Below are 24178 nucleotides of genomic sequence, written 5' to 3'. Positions count from 1 at the left end.
GAGCGGCTGTGAAATAAGGAAGAACCTATTTACTTTTGAAGCGGATTTTGATTAGGCAGGCAGATCCAGGATTTTCTTTTTCCACTTTTGTTAACATGGCAAGATAGAGTGTTTTTCCAAATATTAAAGGGATAGTGTAGAGATCTTAATGAAACAAAATCCAGGTTTATGAACGGGACTGATATCTTTAAGTATGAGCAAATTTGGTGAAGCTCGATTGAATTTATGGGACTGTTGGGCCTTGGCGGTGGCATCGGCTCTGAAGAGTGCCATTCTAGTGTTTTCATTTCTACGTGGTTTACATATTTCTTTGTGGCTAAACCATGATTGTTATTCATTGTAGAAGCAATATACTATATAGTATTATAAACACTTCAATTAGAAAATGTTACTTTGAAATAAATAAATAAACATTTGTATTCATTGTTATTAACAGTAGCGTCATGATTGAACAAAATACAATAAAAAGAAAACATCCATCAACATGAAGTCAAAGGAACCTTCCAAAGTTATTCTCACGTGATTTTAACAAAATTTAAAAAAACACTGATCTTGACTGAAGCCAATGAAAGTGAGGTGATTGAGTGAGGTGATTAAAGATACACACTAAAGCAAATTAGTTTCTACTTGTTGTGAAACACATACATAAGTTCCTGAGCTCTTGTTGATTTCTACTCACTGTACGAATGTCCCATCCAGAGAGAGGGACTCCCCGTCCTCTGCATCCAGTGGTGGTGAGCCGGGTGAGCGTGTGCAGCAGGGTCCGGCCCTAACTGGTTGGCTGGAACCAGGAGGTGGGAGGTCAAATCACCGTGGCAACTACTAGAAGGGTGGATCCTGGCAAACTCCACGCGATCCTTGTTTTCCCTGTCATGGCGGTAGGCAGGGCGAACTTTGTCATTATCTTGATTATCCCTCTTATTGTCATCATCGCCATCATTATGATCATTATCTTCATCATTGTCATCTTCATTACCACTACCGCCATTATATTCATTTAAAAAAAATGAAATGTGACAGCAACAGGAACAGCCATCATCTTGGTCCTGGTCTATGAGTTCTCATTATATGTTTTCTTCCCTTAATATGACTACATAACAAGAGCCTGATACTTCAGAGACTCGATTCGTATTAGTCTCCATAATATTAATGCACCACATCTCATCTCGGAAAAGGGAAAGAGAGAGGGCAAGAAAGAGAGTGAGTGGGTAAGGAAATACCACATCAAAGGGTGAGAAGAGTAAATGGCGTGAGGGGATGAGAGAAAAGAGAAGCACAGCCTCAGACGGGGAGAGAATAAAAGAACTGCAGCTTATCAGATGAGAGAGAAAAAAAATGAAGAGATGCATGTGTGTGCTCCTATTGGTGAATGTTCACATGTGTTGATGCATTTAGGAGTACCTGATGATGAGCTCTCTGTCTCTGTCCAGATGATGAAGGCTGATCTGCTCCTCTGTCATCCTCTTCCTCTCCTCTGCCTCCCGGCCAAGAGGATACACAGAGCGAGACACCCCTGAATACCAAGTACAACAGTAATTACACTTACTGTCATTCACATTCAATTACTAGTGTCCTTCGATTTCAAACATGGGTACTTCTACAAAATCCAGAGCCAATGTGAATTTGGAGTTTGCCTCCACATATGAATAATGCAGCTGGAATTGTCCGAATCAGACGCGTATACATCAGGATGTATGTCCGGAACTTTTGGGCAAGTGGTGTCATCTGAGTAGAGCATGCATGATATATGAATTGTGCTGCAGAAATCAGGTATGTTTGTTTAAAGCACATGGACACTAGTGTTGGCCCTTTTCGCCCAACGCTCTGGAAGTCTTTCCAAGTTGACATTGTGTATTGGTGAATTTCAGGAAACTTTGTTGTATTCCTTTGACAATCAGTGTCCACGCAGAAATCAGCAGCTATGCCTTCTTATAATGTCTCACTGACTGAACGTGCATTATGGTGAGTTGAGAGACTGAAGCTATTTGCAAGTAAGTGTCAAAAACAAATGAAAGATATTAAAAAACAGTACAACACCATTAGCTAATGGCTTAAGTGTGCAACTGAGGGGTTTTCCCATAATGCAGCCTAAAGCACAGAAATAGCATTAATTGACTTTCAGTGCAAGGAGCATAAATGATGTCTGACCTTTCATGCTGGGCAGCACCCTGCCTTGTCTGCTGTGTCCAGGGGTGTTGTCTGGGGAACGATGGGGTGGTCGGGCTACCGCAACAGCGATACCCACCGGAGGCTGCCGCACCTCCCCCTCTCCTGCGTCCCCTGACTCCTTCCCGGCCCTGTCACCTTTCTCTCCCTCGTTAGTGGAACCCCGGCGAGGAGGGAGCGACTGTTTGAGTGGGTCTTGCAGAGGTTCTCGCTTAGCTCCTCCTCTGTCCCCCTTCTCTGATCTCTCTCCCTGCTTGAGGCACCCCAGGCCTCCGAAGGGGCTCCGTTGTGGCAGCAGCATTGGCTGCTGGGAGCTGTAGTTCATTAGGTTCTTCATGGCACTGCCCTCATCCTCAGTTGTGTGTGACGTGGAACGGGATAGAGGTGGAGGGGGTTGAGAATGGGGCTGGTTGTGGTCATTATTTGAAGCTCGGTTGTTGAGCCCTCTTACTTCACCATTACCAACTGATGCATGATGGGAGCCTTTCCTCTGGTCCTCCTGGTTGCCCCCTCGAGCCCCCCAGGAAGGTGCCGCCTGACCTCCGTCTCTTGCCCTTTCATCTGTACTTGCTCCATGGCTGCTGTGCTGCTGGTGCCTTATCCTTGCAACCTTTTGTCCCTCCCTCTGAGCCCCTGATCCCACCTTCCCATCTGGATGAGGGGAGCGGGAGCAGTCCCTAAAGGGAGGAGTGCTGGTATCAGAGCCATTCTTGGAAGTGCCCTGTCCAGCGGCAGGGTGTGACCCCTGGCCATCTAGTGGGTGTGATGGTCGGTAAACATCATCCACAACTTCTATATCTCTAAAGGATGACGATCTTTCCAGGCTGCAGGACCGCAGCTCGGGCTGAGAGCTCATGTTGGAGTTGGGTTTGTGGAAGTTCTGTGTCTGGTGGTTCCAGTCAGGAGGTTTGTCAGCTTTTCCGTATCCCAGCTGCTGCTGGTGTGGCTGGGATCTGTCCTTCTTCTGGCAACTGCTTTGTCGGTTGAGGTGATGAGAGGGACTTTCATAACATCCTTCTCCACTCTTATCATCTCCCTTTCTCCCACCTCCTCCTGCACCACGACATTCTGGGGCTGCCAGGTCTCCCAGTGGCCCAACTGTTGGCAAATATGTTGGGCCAATGACTTTCGCCTCCCTGCCAGACCCTCCAGGGGCGGAAGTGGTATCTTTTGAGGGCGTCAGTGTAAGAGGGGAACAGTAAAACTCAGGATGAGGGTGGTTATGTGCGTGGTGTATCCACCCTCCCGTGACTGTGGCACCCATGTGTAAGGCATGAGGAGGAGGTGGCGGAGGGGGAGGAGGAGGCATTGAGTAGGAGGCCACAGAGTGGGGAGTAGGAGGTGACAAGATGGCTGTTGCTGCAGCCGACCCTCGTCTCATACATTCAGAGGAGGAAGTGGAGGATTCACTGATCCTCATCTCCCCGTTTATGGCTCCATCCTTGGAGCACCGCCTGCCACCTCCGGATGGAGACCTGCCCACCCCACCACCACTACAACTGCTCATCGTTCCCCCTTTTCCTCCAGAGCCACTTTCTGACCCTGAACCACTGGACAGTTTACAAGCAGTCATACTTTTTGTCCCCTGGCTTCCCGAGTCACTGTCTCTGTACTCCTTGTGTCGCTCCAGAGAGTGTCTGTGGTCCTCCTCCCTGCTCTGGGGTGTGAGGTGAGGAAGAAGGACATGGTGAGGGTGGGGGTAAGCTTGGTGGTGGTAGCTCGATGGAGTGGTGGCCGAGTGTGTCTGATGAAGATGGTGATGATGGAGCTGATGCTGTTTGTCCTTGCTCTCCTGGTGCCGCTCCTTGCTGCTTGATCGCTCCTTGTCCTTCGACACAGATGACGACCCTTTCTCGCCCACATCCTTGGTGCTCTTCCCCCCTCCTCCCCCGTTGTCCATCTCTCGGCTGCAAGAGCCAAGAGGGTGGCCTGGGGCAGTCCTGGACAAAGGGGGAAGGCTGTGATTGGTGGAGAGCAAAGGGGGCTGGGGAGGAAGGCCTCTCAGGTAGAAGTGATCTGGGAGAAGAAGAGAAGAAATCAAATGAATCGCTAAAGGTACTTTGTAATATATACTGAGCTATTTTTCCAGTCTGTCACATAGGTACACATATCGACACCTACCTTTTGGAGTTTCATAGAAGCGGTGCTGTCCATAGAGACCGTTGCTATGGTGATCCAGGGGACTCATGGGGAGAAAAGGAGAGGCAAGACTTCCTGAATAGCTGGGGTACCCTGTCAGAGTGAGGGAGAGCAAGAGAGAATTGATGTTTCTCTGCAGTGTTGACATTCAGCAGCCCTCTAAACAAACAGTTTATCTCTACAATCTATCATGGAATAGGGCCATTTTGGAAAACACAGAAAAAAAATATGGCCAGTTAGTGCTACTTTCACCATAAACGCACTTTTTGCACAAACACCCTGCAGGAGTTGACATTATTTACAGTGGACAAAGTGGTGACAAAAACCACAGCCGACAGCTACTGCCAAGTGTTTGCAGCATTTAACTGGATGGAATTTGCTCCTCTACAAAACACATTTTTCCCAAACCCAAGACAAATAGTATGAGGAATCACCACCACCCCCGAAACTCAAAACACACACACACACACACACACACACACACACACACAGTTCTCCCAGGAGGTCACTGGGAGGTAAACGGTCGTTCCACTCTGTTCCTCGTCTTCAAGGACGTTGAACTGCATCGTGGGATCGAGAAATGGAGGAGGTCTTGGTGGTTGTGTTGATAGGGGCCGGAAGGCTGTATGGATGGGTGAGGGTCAGCGTGGGTGTGTGTATGTGTGCGGGGGTTCTCATGGTGGTTTGAGAGAGGGGGTAGCATTGGATGGGCTGCAAAATCACCACAGTCACCATGCACATACACACAAACTCAATACACAAATACATTATGGGGCCAAAAGGCTAGGATTGTGTACCCGTGTGTGTGTGTGTGTGTGTTCTCCAGCAGCTGGTTTCATGCCCCACAGAGTGTCCTTGCCGGCCCGTTAATTGGCAGCCGTTAAAAGTTTAACGGTGGTGGCCAAAGTAAACAGCACTCCATAAAAACTCATCCTACGCATTCCACAGTCACACTGCAAAACCACCAACACCCCCTCACTGCTCTCAGCATGTGTGTGTGGCACTCTGTCTGCGTGTTCAAGCCGTAATGTAAATGCATGGATGTGTGTTGGTGTGTATGTATCTTAGTGTGTGTGTGTGTGTGTGTGTGTGTGTGTGTGTGTGTGTGTGTGTGTGTGTGTGTGTGTGTGTGTGTGTCTGTGTGTGTGTGTGTGTCTGTGTGTGTGATTACTCTGACTGGTTAACAACCAGTGAATCTAAATGGCGACAATTAGCCAAAAGGCTCTATCAGCCATCTAAAGCCAATCCCGTGGGTAATGATGAGTGATAAAACACAGGAGGGAGGGTGGGAGGGGAGATGAGAAAGAAGAAGAGGGGAACAAAGATAACAGAGAGGGACACGATGACAAAAGAGAGGAAAGGAAGTAAGGGATGAAGGGATGGAGGAGGTTAGTGATTGAATACTCAGTAGAGGGAGTAAAAGCAAAGGAGACAACAGGGCTGTCGATATGAAAAGCCCCCAATCTGGTGCTGCTGTGAGGCGTATGGAGAGATGTGTGTGTGTGTGTGTGTGTGTGTGTGTGTGTGTGTGTGTGTGAATGGAAGATGAAGGAGGAAGTGAAAGGGAAGTGAAGAGCTTTGAGATGGCTGAGATGAGAGAACAGAGGAAAGGGGAGGTAAGGAGAAGAGCGAGAGCACACGAGACAGTAGAGGAAAACAAGGACAGGTGTGGAAGTCGGAGAGCGAGTGACGGGATAGCTGTGTGTGTGTGTGTGTGTGCGTGTGAATGTGTGTGTGTGTGTGTGTGTGTGTGCGTGTGTGAGAAGGAGAGTAGGAGAAAGAAATAGAGTACTATTTGTGTGCGAGACAGAATATGTGCTGCCTTTCAAACAAGTGTGCTTTTCCTCTCGAATATGTCTCGTCTGTGACTCTGTGTGTGTGTGTCCGCTGAGTGGGTGTGTGTCTGCTGTGTGTATGTGTGTGTGTGTGTGTATTAGCCAGGTTTCTTCTCCCCGTGCTGGCTAGGCTCCACTCTCTGGACGGTGGCCAGCTGGCAGACCGCCTACAGGAGCTCCCTGGCTTTAATTCGTAAAAACAATCATTTGTAGTGTGTGTGTGCACGCGTCCGTGCGTCTGAGTGTGTGCACGCACGTGTATGTGTGTGTTCAGACATCAAAGCTGAGCCACACAGACACAAAATCTGTCTGATAGGCACACGCATTCTCCCCTCTCGACACACACACACACATTTTCCCTCTCCACAGACACACGCACACACACACATTCTTGCTCTCTTTTCGCCACTGCTGCTGCTCTCTCTCTCTCTCGTTGGAGTCCTGCCTCAGACTCCTATGAATCTGATTTAAGACAGTCACTCCGGGCGACATTAGTGCTCATTTTCAGGGCTTAACTGTTGCTATTTATCGCTCCATGAGCTGCAAATGAGGCAGTTGCACAAGCAAAAAAACTCTGGTATGCTTTAAAGCTGCGTCAGGAGAGGTTTCTCTGTAAGAACACGGCACTTATGAGTTTGTCCTATGGGCCTTAATCTGAGATGTGGGCGGCAGTTGAGAGGGGTCCGGTCTCCGTGGAGGAGAGGCAGCGTGTTTGACTTATTTGCCCAAATTAAATGTGTACACCGCTTCAGCAAGAAATTTAAAACTTCAAACAACATCTTTTCAACCAAAGCAGTGGGATTTTCTTTGATTATGCATCATGTAACTGGTGGAAAAGTGATAAATGTACAGACTCGACAGGTTGAAGAATTGATTTATGCTGTAGAGTAAGTCAGATACCCTTTTCCCCCCCAGCCGCCTAATGGCAGAGAGAGCACAGATCTAATTAATGCCACTAATGATGGATTCATTTAAGTGTCAACGTCAGTCATTCCTGTGAATCATCACACAAAACCCCAGGATGCTGACAGAGTCTCACCTGAAAGGAATGCACTCATTACTGTTGTTATTGATCAAACCAGTGCTTGTCCTGCCATGACTTGTCCAAATGTGGTGAGAAGGGACTGTTGGAATATGGTCACACAGCTGGTAATAAAAATAAAAACTAGCTGTACTGAAAGTTGACTACATGGTAACTCCTCTGCAACAACGTCTGGGGGATTAAAATACTTTTCCCGGGGTGACACACTTTGTTCACTCGTCCGCATTTCATGAAAAACTGGTGAAACGTGAAATTCTGATTCTGACCGTTATCATCGGCTTGTTGCGAAACACAGCCTGTGGCGGAAGCCTGTGTTTCTGTTGAAGTCCTTTTTTTTGTACGGGGTTATCTGTCTAGATCCATCTCGCTGTCAGAAGTGAAATCCTCTTACACCCACACACACACGGAAAGACATGCACATGCATACCTGAGAGGGCCAGATAAGTGAGTCAAGCTCAGACCACAAACGGTTAACACTCGAAAGAGGACATGATGCATGTGGATGCGCACATTTGTGTGTGTGTCTGTGTCTGTGTGTGTCTGATCAGGAAGGGGGCCGTTGGAGGTCGGTTAGCCCAGAAGGGGCCCTGAGGGTGGGGCTGCGGTCAGAGGGGAAGGGGGGGTGGTGGAGAGGGAAGGCATGGTGGAAAGTGGGGTAAGTTTCAGTGTGTGTGTGTGTGTGTCTGGGGGGGGCAGGGGTTCGAAACTCATGAAACTTAAAACTCAACCCAAAAAGAGAGAGAGAGAGAGAGAGAGAGAGAGAGAGAGAGAGAGAGGGGGGGGGTGAGAGATGATTGAGTGAAAAGAGGGGAGAGAATATACGAGCCTGAAGTGTATTGGAAATGACTTGCAATAATGACGCTGTTTTTAGAATGTATCAGTGTGTGTGTGTGTGTGTGTGTGTGTCTCTCTCTCTTTTCACCAGTTTTAATAGTGTCATGCTTGATCTCACAACTAAAAAACAGCCACAGACACAAAGCCACAAACGGTTGCTATTGTTGACACAGACAGATGTGTGTGTGTGTGTGTGTGTGTGTGCGTGTGTGTGTGTGTGTGTGTGTGTGTTTCTATAAGTAGCACCATCTGAGGCATCACTGCGGTGTGTGTTTGGCCTCAGCTCAGTGTTGGTTAAACCACTTAATGGCTCCATCTCAATCTAATCCCAAACCAAGACCCTGGATTAACCGGAGACCCGAGCACACTGGGCTGCCTCCTCTTTCTGTGTGTGCATGTGCATGTGTATATGTGTGTGTGTGTGTGTGTGTGTGTGTGTGTGTGTGTGTGTGTGTGTGTGTGTGTGTGTGTGTGTGTGTGTGTGCATGCGTCCTACCTTCATGCGAATGGGGGAACCATATAGGGGAAGCGCTCGAATGGGGTCCAGCCCTGTAGGAGGGGGAGGAGGGGGAGGCTGCAGGTCCTGACGGGTGAGGAGGGTGGGAAGGCGGGGACCCCAGACTGCTGGCCAGGAAGGAACCCATGAAGGAAGCACCTGAGAGAGAGAGAGAGAGGCTGGAGGTTAGAGAGGTGCTCGCTCATTACATGTGGCTCTCGGCGAGCAAGAGGTGGAGATGACACCGCAGAGGTGCAAATGAGCGGGCGACACCACAGAAGAAGAACTGAGAGGCTCTAGAGTCTGACAGTTAAACTGAGAAAAAGCACACGTGCACCCAAACTGCCTGAGCAGCAAAAAGTGTAAACGATGACTTTCTACTTTGCACGGAAATTTGTCTTTCACACATTTGATAAGGCTCCATGCACATATCATTTTTTAGACTTTTGTCCTCGGTAATATTCATCTTCAAACTATGATACACAGCAGTGGTGAAACACATTTTCCCAGAGAGAGTCAAAATGTTGTTTTAATATCACTTAAATATAACATTTTCAGAACCCAGCAGGAGTCTGAGTCTGTGAAAAAAGTGAGACACGACAGATCTGGGTGGTGTTAATTTTACTGAGATGTGCTGTGAAAAATGAAATTTCCTAACCTGCCCTAGAGAAATTGATCCCTCCAAGCAGCATTCACACTGCAGTTAAAATTATGATCAGGAAAAGGCCTTGAAAATCTGATCTGAACATATCCTGAGGCCCGAGACAGGTGGCTGGCTGCTTTTTGCACGCTTGCATAAGAGTTTTGTAATGCCCACGTGACAGAGGTAACGTGATTCTGGTGCCTGTTTGTCAGAATTAGCTTTATATGTTAACCATGATGGGAAAGTGTCAAAAGCTAGGTGGAGGCAGTTTAAACGGTTGTTGTTGAGCCATTTTCAGACATGACCTCTGGAAAATGTCCAGAAATTCGTGTCGTGCCTTTCACGTATGAAGAACGCAGAAATGGGCGCTTTTAAAACAACAGCAAAATGTCCAGAACCTTCAGGCAAAGGGTGGCGCCTTGGTAGAGGATGCTGGAGACAGTCAGGTGTTTTGTTCACAGCACATCGACGCCGGTGCCCTTATCACCGAAAGCTCTCAAATCTTGTTGTCTTTCCAATTTCACATCTTCCTGGTTATGTTCTACATGTTCTACCATTTTTCACTATGAGGTATTTTTATTCTTGTCTTCTTTCTCTCAGTTTTGTGTCATTTGTGTTGGAAACGTCGCCAACACACCACCTCTTCTGTATGCTCACATGGGCTCAGTTGGATATTTTATTGGGGGCTGGCAGGAAAGGTTCTGGAAAACGTCGGGAGCAACTAACTCAGACATTTGCATTCTCACATACAGCCACTCTGGATAATTTCAGGAGAGTGTCCAGAGTTCGGTGCAAGAGAACAAGACACTTTAAGATTACGCAGCTCTTACATTTGAATCATATGTTGGTGACTGGTGAAGATTTGACCAGTCACATTTAAAATAGCTCTGCTTGGAGTAAAAACCCATTTCCACTGGTTTAATTTCACCCTGCAACAGTTTCAGCGCACAGAGCGAACGGGCTCACTTCAGTTTGGCTCTGTTAAAATGTAACTCCGCTTATCAGCATGCTCTCATTTAGTGGAACAACCCGAACATGTTGTAGGGGAAGGAGGAAACACATCCACAGGGAATCAGGTAATTAGTCACTGGATGGAGAGAGAGAGCGAGAAAGAGAGAGCTAGAGAGAGAGAGAGACAGAGAGAGAGGGAGGGATAGAGACAGAGAGAGAGAGAGAGAGAGAGAGGGAGGGAGGGAGGGAGATGGTGGTGGGTTAGGTCGTTACCCATAAATTCTGCCTCGCATCAGAGACAATTACTACAACCACAACAGTCTGCATGAGTCACACACACACACACACACACACACACACACACACACACACACACACACACACACACACACACACACACACACACACACACACACACACACACACACACACACACACACACACACACACACACACACACACACACACACACACACACACACACACACACACACACACACACACACGCACACACGCACGCACACACTCAGAGAGTACCCTTCTCACCTCGACCACGACCTGACGCCCTTACAACCACAAGTGCCTTCAACTGCCAGTCTCTCTCTCTCTCTCTCTCTCTCTCTCTCTCTCTCTCTCTGTCTCTCAAACATACGCACACACAAAACATGAAGATGGACACAGGCTAAAGAAATGGCTCCATCTTTAGGTCTTGACATTTTCACTTTCTGTCGTCATAACAAACATGTAGGAGGAGGGGGGAGGGGTCGCCAACACTTTCCTTTCTAGACATTTATTTTCTCTCTCTCTCTCTCCCTCGCTCTCGCTCGCCCTCTCTCAGACAGGATATTTTCACAGGGTAGCTATTTTTCTTTTTTGGGACTTTTTTTTTCTTCTCCAAATCCACTCTTGTACAACTGCAGATCAGTGGCTTTTCAGCCAGTCATAATAAAACACAGCTCGTATAAGACTCAGGCTGGTTTCACAAGGCCCCCTGGCAGCACAGACACACACACACACACACACACACACACACACGCAGGAACGTTCAATTCTAATAGTCCGATACACAGACATTCACCTCATCTCAGACACCAGACAATACAAAGAAAAGCCAGGTTTCAGCTGAGCGGCCAAGTGTTTCAGAAGTTACGAGAGGCATCGTGAAGTGTCTCCCGGGGCCATGAAAGTTCACTTGAATTAAATTAAAGCCGTTTTAAAGAAATTAGCAGCATTGATTTCAAACAGCAGTGATATTGATTATCAAGTTTTAATACTCTGCGCTCCCTGTTTACTTTTTCTTTCATCTCTCCACCCATCCCCCCCATCTCCCCATCTTTTTCCCATTTACCCCATTCCGTCTTTCCTGTCAACTCCCTTCTCTCGCCGCTCTCTGTCTGTTTTCTGTTGGCGAGTTGAGGAGAAAATCATATTTGCCCGCTCCCTCTGGCCTGCTGATATGGAAAATCATCTCGGAGGCCAGCCACTAACATAAACCTTATTTCGGTGCCTGTGCCTCCCCTCCTCCCTTTTCTTTCTCTTCCTGCCCCTCGGTTTCCACCTTTGTTTTTATCCCAATCTGCACATTCCCCTTCCATCTGTCACCGCCGCATCCTCCCATCGTTTCCCGTAGCTCAGGAACACCACCCGGTGAGTGCGAGGACGCCAAATTAACCACAACTGATGAGATGTATCAGACAAAGAGGGAACGAGACAGAACAGAACCATAACAAACGTAACACAAACTCTAGCGGGTTCGATTGAACCACCGCAGATACTCGTCTACATCAAAACTTCAGCTCTGACCCAAGTCACCTCAGGATCACACATATCTGCACGTTATTTACTATAAATACAAGCTGCTGACTGAGAAAGAGGCTCCATTCAGTCTCTGTAGTGGTAATTAAAGAAGAAAATGTGTTTGTATGCCTCCCATTTTTCCCCAGTTGGCATCGCGAACTGGAAAAGTGTGTCAATGTGCAGGCATTGAATCCTCCAATGTTGACTATCCAAGGTAATAAACATCAGAATTACGACTCTCTACTCATACTAATTCAGTCTGCTGTACTTACAGTGAGCAAAATCTGCTTTAGTTTATTTATGATGGACGGTAATGTGATTTGCTGAGGGAAAATCCACTCAAACTTACTTATTGTAACACTGTTTCATATTTTTTATTTAAAGTATTGGATGTGCTCCTCGCCTTTCTGGGCAGGTTTTGCTGCTCTGAATATTTTCGGGGTACGTGGGGCCAAACATAAATTTTGAGATGTTGCCGTTTCCTGTGCAGCCGCAATGGAGTTCGATAGCAGCTAATCTGAAGTTTCAGCAATATAAACATCGGGATTTGGTGTCGGCGGCTTCAGAATTTAACAGCCAGATCGTCACAGAAGCCACTTTAACAGTCACACGGGGAGAAATCTATCTACAAAAGTAAATTTCTGCACAGAAAGAAGCTTTTTTTTTATCTGGGAAGACTGCCACACTGTGTAGCTGCTGCGAGAGGTTGACATGAATAAAACCAATGTTAGTGCGGAAAAACTGCGGCAGGAAGAATCTCTATATTTAAACCCAATGGATAAAAGTTGAAAAAAGGCACAAAGATTGAAATTGTGCAAGTAATTCTGCTTTTTTTTTTTATGAGCGCACTCTATTTTCCACACATTTAAGGCACACTAAAGCCATATGCAGATGTAAACTCTAGAAAACTGGGTGTGGACATTTTTGCCTTTTACAAATGAAGAACGCAGCAGGAGATTATGCAGGTAAAAGAAAACAACAGCAAAATGTCCTGAACATTTAGGTGAGGGGTGACCTGGGTACGCCGTGCAGGGAGCAGGACATCATGTATAAATTCTGCTGTGGAGATCACATGCTTTTGTTGACAGCACATTCACACTGGCGTCAACATGAATCGCCCGAAAGCTCTCTCCTTGTCTTTCTTCGTTTGTGTTCCTCTATGTGCATAACACCTCTTTTACATGCTGAGATACTTGTATTCTGCAGTGGAAAGCTCATCCGCACCAGCATCGCGCCGGATCGGCAAAACTTCCAGGACCTCATCGTCTCTCCATGACATCTCTTTCTCATTCAGAAATATCTGTATTCTTGCATTAGAATCGTCATCAACCCACTCTCTGTGAATTTTCTGCACATTTCTTAGCATTTTTTTTAACAAGGGAATCACTCTCATTTAACCAGAAGCTGTCAGGACAAGTTGTAGACATTATCCGGAGCAACTCGAACATTTGCGTTCTCAGGTGCAGCCCCTCTGGAAAATGTCCAGACTTCAGGTTATGTATGAAAGCAGCGCTAGACGGTGATCAAGGATTGATCAATGGCGCCTGCTGTAAACTATGGCGGTCAAGTTTTGAAACAGTTTTAGAATTAAGCTAATTAATTCCACACAGTGTACACAGTTTGCAGTGCATGAGCTGGTGTGAGTGTGAAGGACCCTGCACCCTCTTTTGCACGATCTACAGTGAAACTCAGCGGCCACAGAGCAGATAAAAGGCCACACCGTCCCAACGTTTTCTCACTATTCTGAGGGGAGGAAGAGGGAGGAAGAGGAAGGAGGAGGAAACAAAGATCCCCATCGAGGTGGAATTGGGGTGACGCAGGGAATGTCACAAGGAGAGAGAAGCAAACCAAGATAAAGTAACAGAGGGACATTCTGAATGGACTGCTGCTGATCAATACACACGTGCATTGTGCAATGACACGCACGCACACGCACACGCACATGCACACGCACACGCACACGCACACGCACACACAACACACACACACACACACACACACACACACACACACACACACACACACACACACACACACACACACCTGGAAGGGTGACAAGTTAAATCGATCTCCGTCCGATTGAAGATCAATATCCCCTCGTGTTGTATCGTCACATTTGCCAATTAACAGAAGCCTCTGTCCACACACTGATATACTGAACTCTCTCTCTTTTTCTCACACACACACACACTCACACTCAGACACACAATCTTCTATTCTGCCATTGGTAGTGACAACTGGGAGCGCTTGAGAGTCTGACAATACAGTCTCACTGTGTGTGTGTGTGTGTGTGTGTGTGTGTGTGTGTGTGTGTGTGTGTGTGTGTGTGTGTGTGTGTGTGTGTGTGTGTGTGTGTGTGTGTGTGTGTGTGTGTGTGTGTGTGTGTGTCAGAGGTTCTGACTCTCGTTAGCTTGGCTGTTACGCTTATTGCCGTACACTTGGCAACCTCTCGTCAGTCCGACCCTTTCATATGCCTCCAACCACCAAGGGCCCTGGCACCGAGCCTTAAATCTGTGTGTGTGTGTGGGTGTGAGTGTGTGTGTGAGTGTGTGTGTGTGTTTTGGGTGTGTATTTAGGGGCAGGAGTCAAGCCAGACCTTTCTGATCTGTTTTGACACCACAGAATTGCACAAGTGACAGGGCTACTCAAACAAGGCAGTCGTGGAAGGCGCACACACACACACACACACCTTACACACACACACACCTTACACACACATGCACACACACACACACACAGGGCCATAAAAGCATTATGGCACTGGGGACACAAACACATCCAATGTGTGAGTAAGCGCCCGAGCGGTGCTTACAAAGACTATGTTCAGAGGAGAAAAGGAGTTATTTTGCCGAACTTGATCCAGATAGCATTTTCCCTTCTGCTCTATCTTATTATTCATCAACGATTCCTCTTGACTCATTCATGTTAGAAAGAGCAGGGTGTGCAAGCAAAGCATAGCATGTCGCCTGGGACGAGCAGCTGCACTGAATCACATTACGTCGGGGAAGAGGAGTGAGGACGGAGACGGAGAAAGAGAAAGGGAGAGAAAGAGGGAAAGAGTGGAGGGAGGGGGACTGAGATAAAAAAGCTACAAATGAGAGATTTCCCTGTGAGGCGCATAAATCAGCAGACTATGAACAGCACAGCTCAAAGCCTCACTCCCAGGCTGCGGACCAGAGCCTGGCCGTCCACACACACACACACACACCCACACACACACACTCTCTCTAATACCGTCTCCCATGCATGCACAAGACTACTGTGGTAACATCCCAGTCACACGTGCGTTTACACCATCAAAAGCCACTGAGGATGCTGAAAGACACATCGTCTGGCTGCAGCTCCGTGAGAGCTACAGGAGGTAAAAGCAGCAGGAGGAATGGAATTAACAGGGAAGAAAACGTGCAACATTGCACCTTGTGTTTGAACTCGGCCCTGGAAAGCCGACAAAAGAAGAAGAGAAAACCCATCAAAAGAGATCCGGTGATGTTCAGAGTTTTCCGTGTGTGTACATGGCCCCCACAAAATGCACCAGTAAACTGTGAGTGAGGAGGGAAAACGTTCCTGCTTTTTGACCACAGACTTTTTGGATGCCACACACCCACCCACCCACGGCAGGAGGAAGGACCTTATATGGTCTTGGAGGGGAGGAACTCACAACATATGAGGGTTTCTTAGGAAGCAGGAAGGAGGGAAGGAGGTGGGGGGCTGTCGGGGTAAGTTTTTCCATGTTTTAGCAAAGAAAACAGGGGAATTTAGGGGATAGGGGTCATACGAGACTGATTCTGCTGCCTAGGTCGGAATGAAACACAAATGGTACACGTGGGCATGCGCACACACACATGCACACACACATGCACACACACACACCCTAATTAAAAGCATAAGGTTGCTGATATTTCAGGAAAGCCTGCGGTGAGAGCCAATAATGCAATTCCGTCAAACTTAACTTGCCTCTGTGTCTGTATGTGTGTGTGTGTGATTGGGTCTGTGTGTGTGTGTGCGTGTGTGTGTGTTGGCAACACCCCCACCATCACCCCCACAGTAGCTTAGCAGCACTGGTAAACAGTGAGGAAGCCTGTTCTGGGAATTCTGGTCGTCCGACATGCCTGAGCCACACCCCTGTGGTCCATTCAGTTTGCAGTCACAGCAAACACACACACACACAAATGAGCACAGACAGACACACACACACACGCATCTTCGTAAGGATGAAGACACAGTGACTCTGATGATTTGAGGCCGCTTGTGCCAGCTGCTGGATGAATTACATCTGAGGGTCAAAACACCGGGATGAGCACAAAGCGAGTGAAACAGAACACACGTCACCGTAAGCTGAGAGCAAAGTGGACCCAGAGAGGAACAGGTACACATGTGTGTCTTCATGAATCACATTGAAGTTCAAACACAACACCAGCTCACCACTTATCAACGGTCACTGGTTTACTACCACAATCTACAATGTATTAGCACACACGGCCTCCATTAAACACATGTTCTTCAGTGGTGAATTTATGTGACTGTTACTTATTAACATGTATTCACGATGATGATGATCATGGTTCAAAGATATCAACAGTTTAAGAGCCTGTGATGCAATGTTTCAATACGTGGCCCAGATAATAGTTTAACCACTGAGGGGCCGAGAGAACATAACAAGTAACAAATGTTACAAAAAATATTTGCAAATTCTAAATAAATACATTTTAAACCTGTTACGTGCTGGAAGAGTAAAAATCCAGGATATTACAAAACATTTATACAAAACATATTCTATCATGACCATGTTATAATAGAAGAGTTACCCGGTAGGTAAAAAAAAAAAAAAAATGGTATAAGTTATTTTTATTATCCTGAATTATTCCGCTACGATGTTAGCATGCAAAAATAGATTTTATTTTATTTTGGGCAATTTAATTTATAATTCATTAATGAGTAGGTTTTATTGTGCAACTGCTTTCTGTCTCCAGGACATAACAATAAAAGGTTTTATTATACCTTTAACAATAAAGGTTTTATTTGAAAAACAGATCCCTCGCTCAGAGTGACAGAATCAAACCCCCATAAACTCTACTGAGCATTTTAGCATTCAAAAGCACATTGTTCTAGTTGTCTAGTCTAGTCTACTGTACCCTACTATCTTGTACCGAGTCTCTCTGCTCTCATGGGATGGTTAATCAGACTCAACACCTGAAACACCACTGCACACCCAGCACAACAAAAAGCAGTGAGACAAACATAGCGGCTGCCTGGTGAACATGGTGAAGCATTTAGCAACTAAAGAGCCAGATATTTCTCTCCAGCCTTGATGCACTTAAAGTTCATCAAAAGGCCAAAAACAGTTACATGACTCCAAATTAAGAGAGTGTGGTAACATATCCGCTGGTTGTGTAAATAAGCAGCTGTTTAGCCAACAAGTTCCCCATTTCAAGAAAGGAAGATCTGGTATACGTCAGTGTTACTGGTTTGAATTTAGTCTGCTTTCAACAGTCCCAGGTTCTGTGGGGAGAAATGTAACATAAGCCCTGCACTCATTAAACGAGTCTTATCTTTACTTTTATGTGGGACCAAAGTTTCCAAAACCAAAGGCATTTCAGGCAATTCTTTTTCCATGAAGGTTCGAGATCGCGGCCCCAGATTTGCAGCAGCGGCGCAGCACAATCCTAGCTCGTCTAAAGTTAGCTCCAACTCCAGTGGAAACAAACACACCTACGCACCAGAAGCGGAGCAGCCGGGGCGGTGTGCAGCAAAGACGATGGAGACGACATCCTTTAATCAGGAAGCCCAGATTTAACCATATCGGTGTCAGCCATGCAGCATCCACCTTGCTGAAGTGTCCTTGAGCAAGAGACTAAATCCACTGCACCAGCGTTGCCACAGCTGTAACTGACCCTGCAGTCTGATCTGCAGGCGGCTGAGAAAAGGTGAATTTCCCTACGGGGATCAAATATCACGTTATTATTACAGTATGCTACTTACAAGCCATCTACAGTGCTGCCTTCAATCCCACGCCACGGAGAGTCACAGCTCAGTATCACTGGAGCAGGATGTGTGTGTGTGTGTGTGCATTTATGTTTAACCTAGTGTCTGTGTGTGTGTGTGTTAGTGAGCGTGTGTGCAACCACACCGCACTGCATCACCCTCCATCATCGTGAGTTGAGGGGTTGTGGTTCCTAGAGAAGCACTTTACTTAAATTAGACCCTCAACAGCTCGACATGCAGGTGTCAGTGTGTGTGTGTGTGTGTGTGTGTGTGTGTGTGTGTGTGTGTGTATGTGTGTGTGTCTGCGTCTGTGCTGTTTGTGTGTAGCGTGTGTGTGGGCATCAGACAGTCGGTGTGTGTAAGGGGGAAGAGACTGAACAAGAGAGAAGAGCGGGATCAGCAGACAGCAAACACGAGGGAGAGAGAAGGAGAGAGAGAGAGAGGCAAAAAGGGAGGAGGAGAGAGGGATGGCGATGGAGGGAAGCAGAGAGAGGAGGGGATAGAGTGAGCAAGTGAGCGACGAAGCGAGAGAGAGCTAGAGAGAAAGAGAAAGCAGGTGAGAATATAGTCTGACCTTATTTCAGCTTGGTTTTTTCATTCTCTATATTCCCTCACTGCTGTAATATTTACACAGAAATAAAAGATTATTGGAGGGATCCACAGAGAGGAAATAAAGAGGGAAGGAAAAGGGGGGAGAAAAGGAAAATAAATAAAAGAGAGGGTGGAGAGAACGAAGATGATGGAGTATGGGGGGATTACTGGTTGTAATAACTCTCAAGTGAGTCGCGAAGAATAACAATTAATATCATTGATTCATCTGGCAATTATTTTTCTTTATATTAATCTTTCACTTGAAATGTAGAAAAATTGTAGAAGAAAAACATCACAATTTCTCAAATTGTTCAAGCTTCAATCACACATTTGTAATATTCAACAGACAATGATGTTAAACAGAAAAGATAAACAGGAAATTCTCACATTTGAGAAGCTGGACGATGTTAAAGTTTAGCATTCCTGGGGAAATGAAGTGAAATTAAAAAAGGGTAGTATTCATTTTCACACACAAAAAATGTCCCTGATGTCTTAGACAGGACAAATACAGACAGGTTATTTAAATAAAATTTTGAAAACAATTTTAATCATTTAGATATATCATCTAAAATATGTTTTAAGCAAAAAGTGGCTAAAGAAAGCCTAGTTCCAGATTATTAATTGGAGAAATTATTACATTTTACTGTGTTTTAGTCCAACATGTTGTGAATCAAATAACTGGCAGATTAGTGGATACAATATTTCTATTAAATTATTTGAGGAATTGATCATATGAGGGATCTACACTGTTTCCAAATTAATTTGCTGAAATTGTGTTTCATAATGCGGTAAAATTAATGAATTAAATTGAATTTGAGGGTTTTAGTTGTAGACATGCGTAAACATGTCACATGAAATGTCTTTAAAAGTGTCGCGCAAACCACAAGTGAAATAAAACAAAACATATCCTTTCTGTGTACTGGGAAAGAGTATATAATTATCAATCTATTTTTTCTCGTGACAATTTATTGTATTCAGTAATATGTAATTTAGCTTTGGTAATAGCAGAAACATCAATGCCACTTATTTGATTTAAAAAATATAAAGCTGAAACAAATGAGGACGATAAAACGACGAGACCAACGTTAAGAGGTTCAGATGAAATGAGACTTACACACACACACACACACACACACACACAAAAGCTGAGATAAGTGCACACTGACACACTAAAGACATTCCTATATTATGCATGCACACATGCTTCGAAACATTACAAAAACACACATCAAAACGAGCGGAAAAGACAGTAGGCAGTTATTAAAGAGATAAGAGAGGAAAAGTAGATAGAAGGAGAAGAGACACTTTACCAGCAATCAAAGACTTGGAGGAGAAGAGAGAGAGAGAGAGAAAGAGAGAAACGGAGAGAGAAGTAGAGGTAAAAGAGAGACAGAGAGAGAGAGAGAGAGAGAGAGAGAGAGAGAGAGAGAGAGAGAGAGAGAGAGAGAGAGAGAGAGAGAGAGAGACATGCAAAAAGAGAAGGAGAGTTTGCTTCTAATCAGCTGGGATCCAAAATTTAGACAGGCACACACAGAGGCAAAAGCAGTCCCAGTAGGATTAGGACCTCAGCGCCGTGTGTGTGTGTGAGTGTGTGTACATGTGTGTGTGTGGTGTGTGCACGTCCCACGAGACTGATTAGCCATGAATGACTGATGACGGATCTTTGTTGTTTTTTCTTTTCTTTTTTTTGCTCTCTCTCCCTCTCTCTCTCTCTCTAGCGCCTGCACTCTCTTTTCTTGTTTTCTTTCTTACTCTCAGCTCGGGCAAAAGCATGGGAGGGGATTCGCGCGCACACACACACCGAACAGAAACACATATATATACAAAGCTGCACACAGCTCCATGTATATTCAACGAAGGCTCCTGAATATACTTAAAGCTTTCATGTGTGTCACTGTGTAACGATCCATGCTGTTCCACACAGCTGCTTCTCTCTTTTTCGTGCCTCCCTCCCTCACACATAAACACACACACACACACGCACACGCACGCAGATATGAACCTATTTCCCATTTAAGAGCACATTAGCTGTCTTTCACGCCGAATCGTCGATCAGTTTAATCTGTACGACGGCAGCAGTGTGACTTGAAGGGTGTGCGCGCATTCAGGAGCTATAGTCCAACCACTCCGGCTTCTTTAACCTCACCTCCAGATGAACCTACGGCCCCCTCCATCCATCTGAGCGGCTGACAGCAAAACAAACTGGACATAGACCCGCCTGAATGGAGGCCATTACAATATGAATGAGCCAAACAGAGCTGAAATGAATCGAATGGAGAACCAAAACAAAACAGCCGAGGAGAGGGCCCCGGGTGAGTCAAACAAGTCAGCTTCAGTGACGATGAGTCAGGAGTAAACGTGACCCCGGGACGGACAGACTGCAGGCCGGGCTCAGGTGTCTGGTAGCCGACGCGATAAGGGTTGCCGTGGTTGCACGGGCCTCGCTTTTTGCAGTGTGCATTTTCAAAAGGGGGATGCAGACCTGTGGATGTGGCGAGACTGTGACATCATGTCTGCCCCCTCCCTCTCCTCCCCGCTAAATGATGTCACCTCTCTGTCACGTCGCGTAAACCAGGGGTTTGCCTTGACCTCCTCAGAAGAAGTGGAAGGCCGTAAAATACTGAAGAGCTGTAGTGTCTGTGAGCGGATTGGTGCACACCCACGCTTTCTTTTCACATTTCCTCTGACTTTGTTCACGCATTCGTATCATGAATTCCAGCCACAGCAGTCACATATTCACATAAAACACCTTGTATTGGATTTTAAATGAACACAGACACAGACACACACACACACACAGACACACACACACAGTTCCCCCTCCTCCTGCACAGAGTAAGAAGCTGTTTTAGCCTCGTGTTTTGCGGGCTGTTTAAAATGTCATTTTTCTCTCGTTCCTCAGACTTCAAAGACGCCGCACTGAGCTCTCACTCCCTCTTGCCAAATCCTGCAATCTTTTCTGATTTAGTGAGTTGGCCATAGGCCGAGTAGCACCGGGACGGGCCCGTTAACAACCGGCAGAGTGGTGGGGGAGAAGAGGAGACGTGGAGAGATGGTGGAATGGGGGAGAAGCAAATGAGGCAATGTGGAAAAAGGAGAGGAAGCAGGCTGAAATTGAGACAGAAAATGAGAGGAGAGCCGAGAGAAACTGCTCTGCTAACAATGCAGAGAGTTAGACAGAGATGGGAGTGGATATAAGAGGTGGGGGGGGGGGGTCGATTGATAGGAGAGGAGAGAGCAAAGGGAGGAGAGAGAAGAGGATAGGGAGGAACGGCGGCTGTGAGGACAAGGAGGAAGGAGGGCTGGAGGACCACTCGAAAAGCCAAGAGGAGTGAAGGGGAAGCGAAAGGGGGAAGCAGAAGGAGGAGGAAGAGGGGAGGACGAGCATGCGGTTGAAGAGGAGCAGGGAGGACGGGTGGAGGGGAGGTCTGGCCAGTGAGCGACGGGAGAAGGAGGTGAAAAAAGGGGGAAGAGGAGAGAGAAAGAGAGAAGAGAAGCACATTGAAACAGGAAGTCTGTTGCTTGCCGTTCACATGCCAAGTCATCAGATGGTGTGTGTGTGTGTGTGTGTGTGTGTGTGTGTGTGTGTGTGTGTGTGTGTGTGTGTGTGTGTGTGTGTGTGTGTGTGTGTGTGTGTGTGTGTGTGTGTGTGTGTGTGTGTGTGTGTGTGTGTGTGTGTGTGTGTGTGTGTGTGTGTGTTCGCATCCCGGAGATGTCGCAACCAAACGCACCCCACTCCCTTCAAATCACTGCTACGGACAATAAGCAGCTGTTCACATGTTGGATGATGAGACAAAAGTCTTTCTGTCACTGCAGCGAATGAGCCTCAGAACAAATAGGGCCTTCACCCGGAGCTCCCACATCAAAACAGGACTTTTACTTAATATATTCAAATGTCTCTTATCTCTCCACTGATGTGACCTTTTGGGCAGCTTAAATCTCGGTCACAGTTAGTCTGAGGTCAATGTGATTAGATGCAGTGAGACATTCAGGAATATATTTAGACCATGTGTAGTGGTTTGCTTGAAATATCAAAGCGCGCACCGCAGTGTGATTTGTAATGGAAATGCCTTTAATGACTTTGCTGGCTTTGCTTAATGACTTAATGCCGCTAATATGTCAACAAATTTAAAACAGTCAGACCCTTTTAACTTATTTCTTTGGCCTCGCTGAATATTTTAGTTTGAAGTTTGGAGACAGTGATGTTTCTATGTGCTCGTGGCTAGGACTGACATTAGCTCTTAATACAGTCTAAAAACAGACCTAGTCCAATATACTTTGATGTAATACATCGGTTAACTTTTTCTAGAGACTATAGCCTATGGTGACCTAAGTGTTATATTTATAAATTAAAATATGGCTATGTTGAAGTGTCCCTCCATTAATGGGAATGTTATTTAGCTTTTTGGAATGTAACTAGTTTACAATCCTGTCTTCTAGGTTTTGTTAAAGGTTCAGTGTTTAGAATTTAGCGCTGAAGTTACATGTTGCAGCAGAAAAAGAAGCAATTTAAACACTATTTAATTTCCATTATAAAGACTGCACTCTACTGGGGTCCACACTATTGCATAATCTGGATAACAAGAATAACTGAGTGGGACACAAATATATGATACAGTAATTCAAGTGTTGCCGTAAAGCTGTCACAAATGCATAAATTGTTGTACAATATGATTAACATATAATGTGCAAATGACCCATTATTAACAATCAATCAGTGAGTAATTGTAAACATGCATGTTTGAAAAGTTACACTGCTTTTACACAAAAAGGAGCAGGAATATGCTACTTTATTAAGTTAAACCTGTTCAGAAAAAGGGAGATTGTCTCTTTTTCATATTTGCACATCACATGTTCGGTCATGTTTCTACGTCACGAGATACCAACGCGTCTGTCCCCTAGCTGTCTCTCGAGTGTTGCATCTTTAGCACGTTCACCTGGGTTTCATGTTTCCATCACTGCCAATCAGAAACCTGCATCCTCTGCAGAGTCATTTGACCCGGGGATGAATGCCGATCATATCCATTCCCATAGCAAACCAAAGCTACAGTACATGTTAGTGGGTATAAGTTTGAGTAAATAACCTTAAAGCAATAAAAACAACCCAGTGTGTTGGGTGCTTTAACAGCTTAGCCCTGACTTGAATCATCCGAGAACAACACTGTGTATTTTTTAATATGATTTTTAGTATAAAGCATTTCTTTTTTTTCCTTTTTTTAATTGCGGTGAATTGCCAGTTTACACTCTGGCCCTCTCTCACTGCGTCCAGTCACAGCTCGGCTGGCTGCAGCCTCCACCACCTGTCTCCTCCGCACAGGGGGTCGTCTTGCACGCTGCACGCAGGATGTGCCCCTGGTGCCCAGAGTACCACTGGTGAGGTGAAGGGGGCTGGGTCTGTCTGAGCACTCATCCACTGCTGACTCATCACACACACACACACACACACACACACACACACAGAAAGAGAGAGAGAGGGGCGAGTGTCTCCTCTCTCTCACTTTCACTCAGTCGTACTCTCGAGAGGCTGCGGAGACGCCAGGCTGAGGAGTCGGGGATGGCGGCCAGTGGGTGCTGTCAGGCGGTGGTAATCTGACTGGATTACCAACCAGGTGGAAACATTCAGCCTCTCCACTCCCTCTAACCTCCTCCTCCTCCTCCTCCTCCTCCTCCTGCTCTCTTTCCCTCTGCTCTATCCATCATTT

The 24178-nt window shown here is 46.1% G+C and overlaps 1 protein-coding gene across 1 annotated transcript in view; it reads right to left on the bottom strand.

Moving 5' to 3' along the window:
• Nucleotides 1–24178, bottom strand: part of bahcc1b (BAH domain and coiled-coil containing 1b) — a 63097-nt gene that overhangs the window by 22939 nt on the left and 15980 nt on the right. The window contains exons 3-7 of the mRNA XM_061095009.1: nucleotides 8513–8671; nucleotides 4288–4398; nucleotides 2149–4182; nucleotides 1402–1513; nucleotides 680–867 (exon numbers count right to left, since the gene is read on the bottom strand). Of these exons, the coding sequence (XP_060950992.1) occupies nucleotides 680–867; nucleotides 1402–1513; nucleotides 2149–4182; nucleotides 4288–4398; nucleotides 8513–8671 (2604 nt within the window). The remainder of the gene's footprint in view (nucleotides 1–679; nucleotides 868–1401; nucleotides 1514–2148; nucleotides 4183–4287; nucleotides 4399–8512; nucleotides 8672–24178) is intronic.

This window comes from Limanda limanda, chromosome 21 (genome assembly GCF_963576545.1).
Source record: "Limanda limanda chromosome 21, fLimLim1.1, whole genome shotgun sequence".
Classification (NCBI taxonomy): Eukaryota; Metazoa; Chordata; class Actinopteri; order Pleuronectiformes; family Pleuronectidae; genus Limanda; species Limanda limanda.
This window is presented reverse-complemented; position numbering and strand designations above follow the sequence as displayed.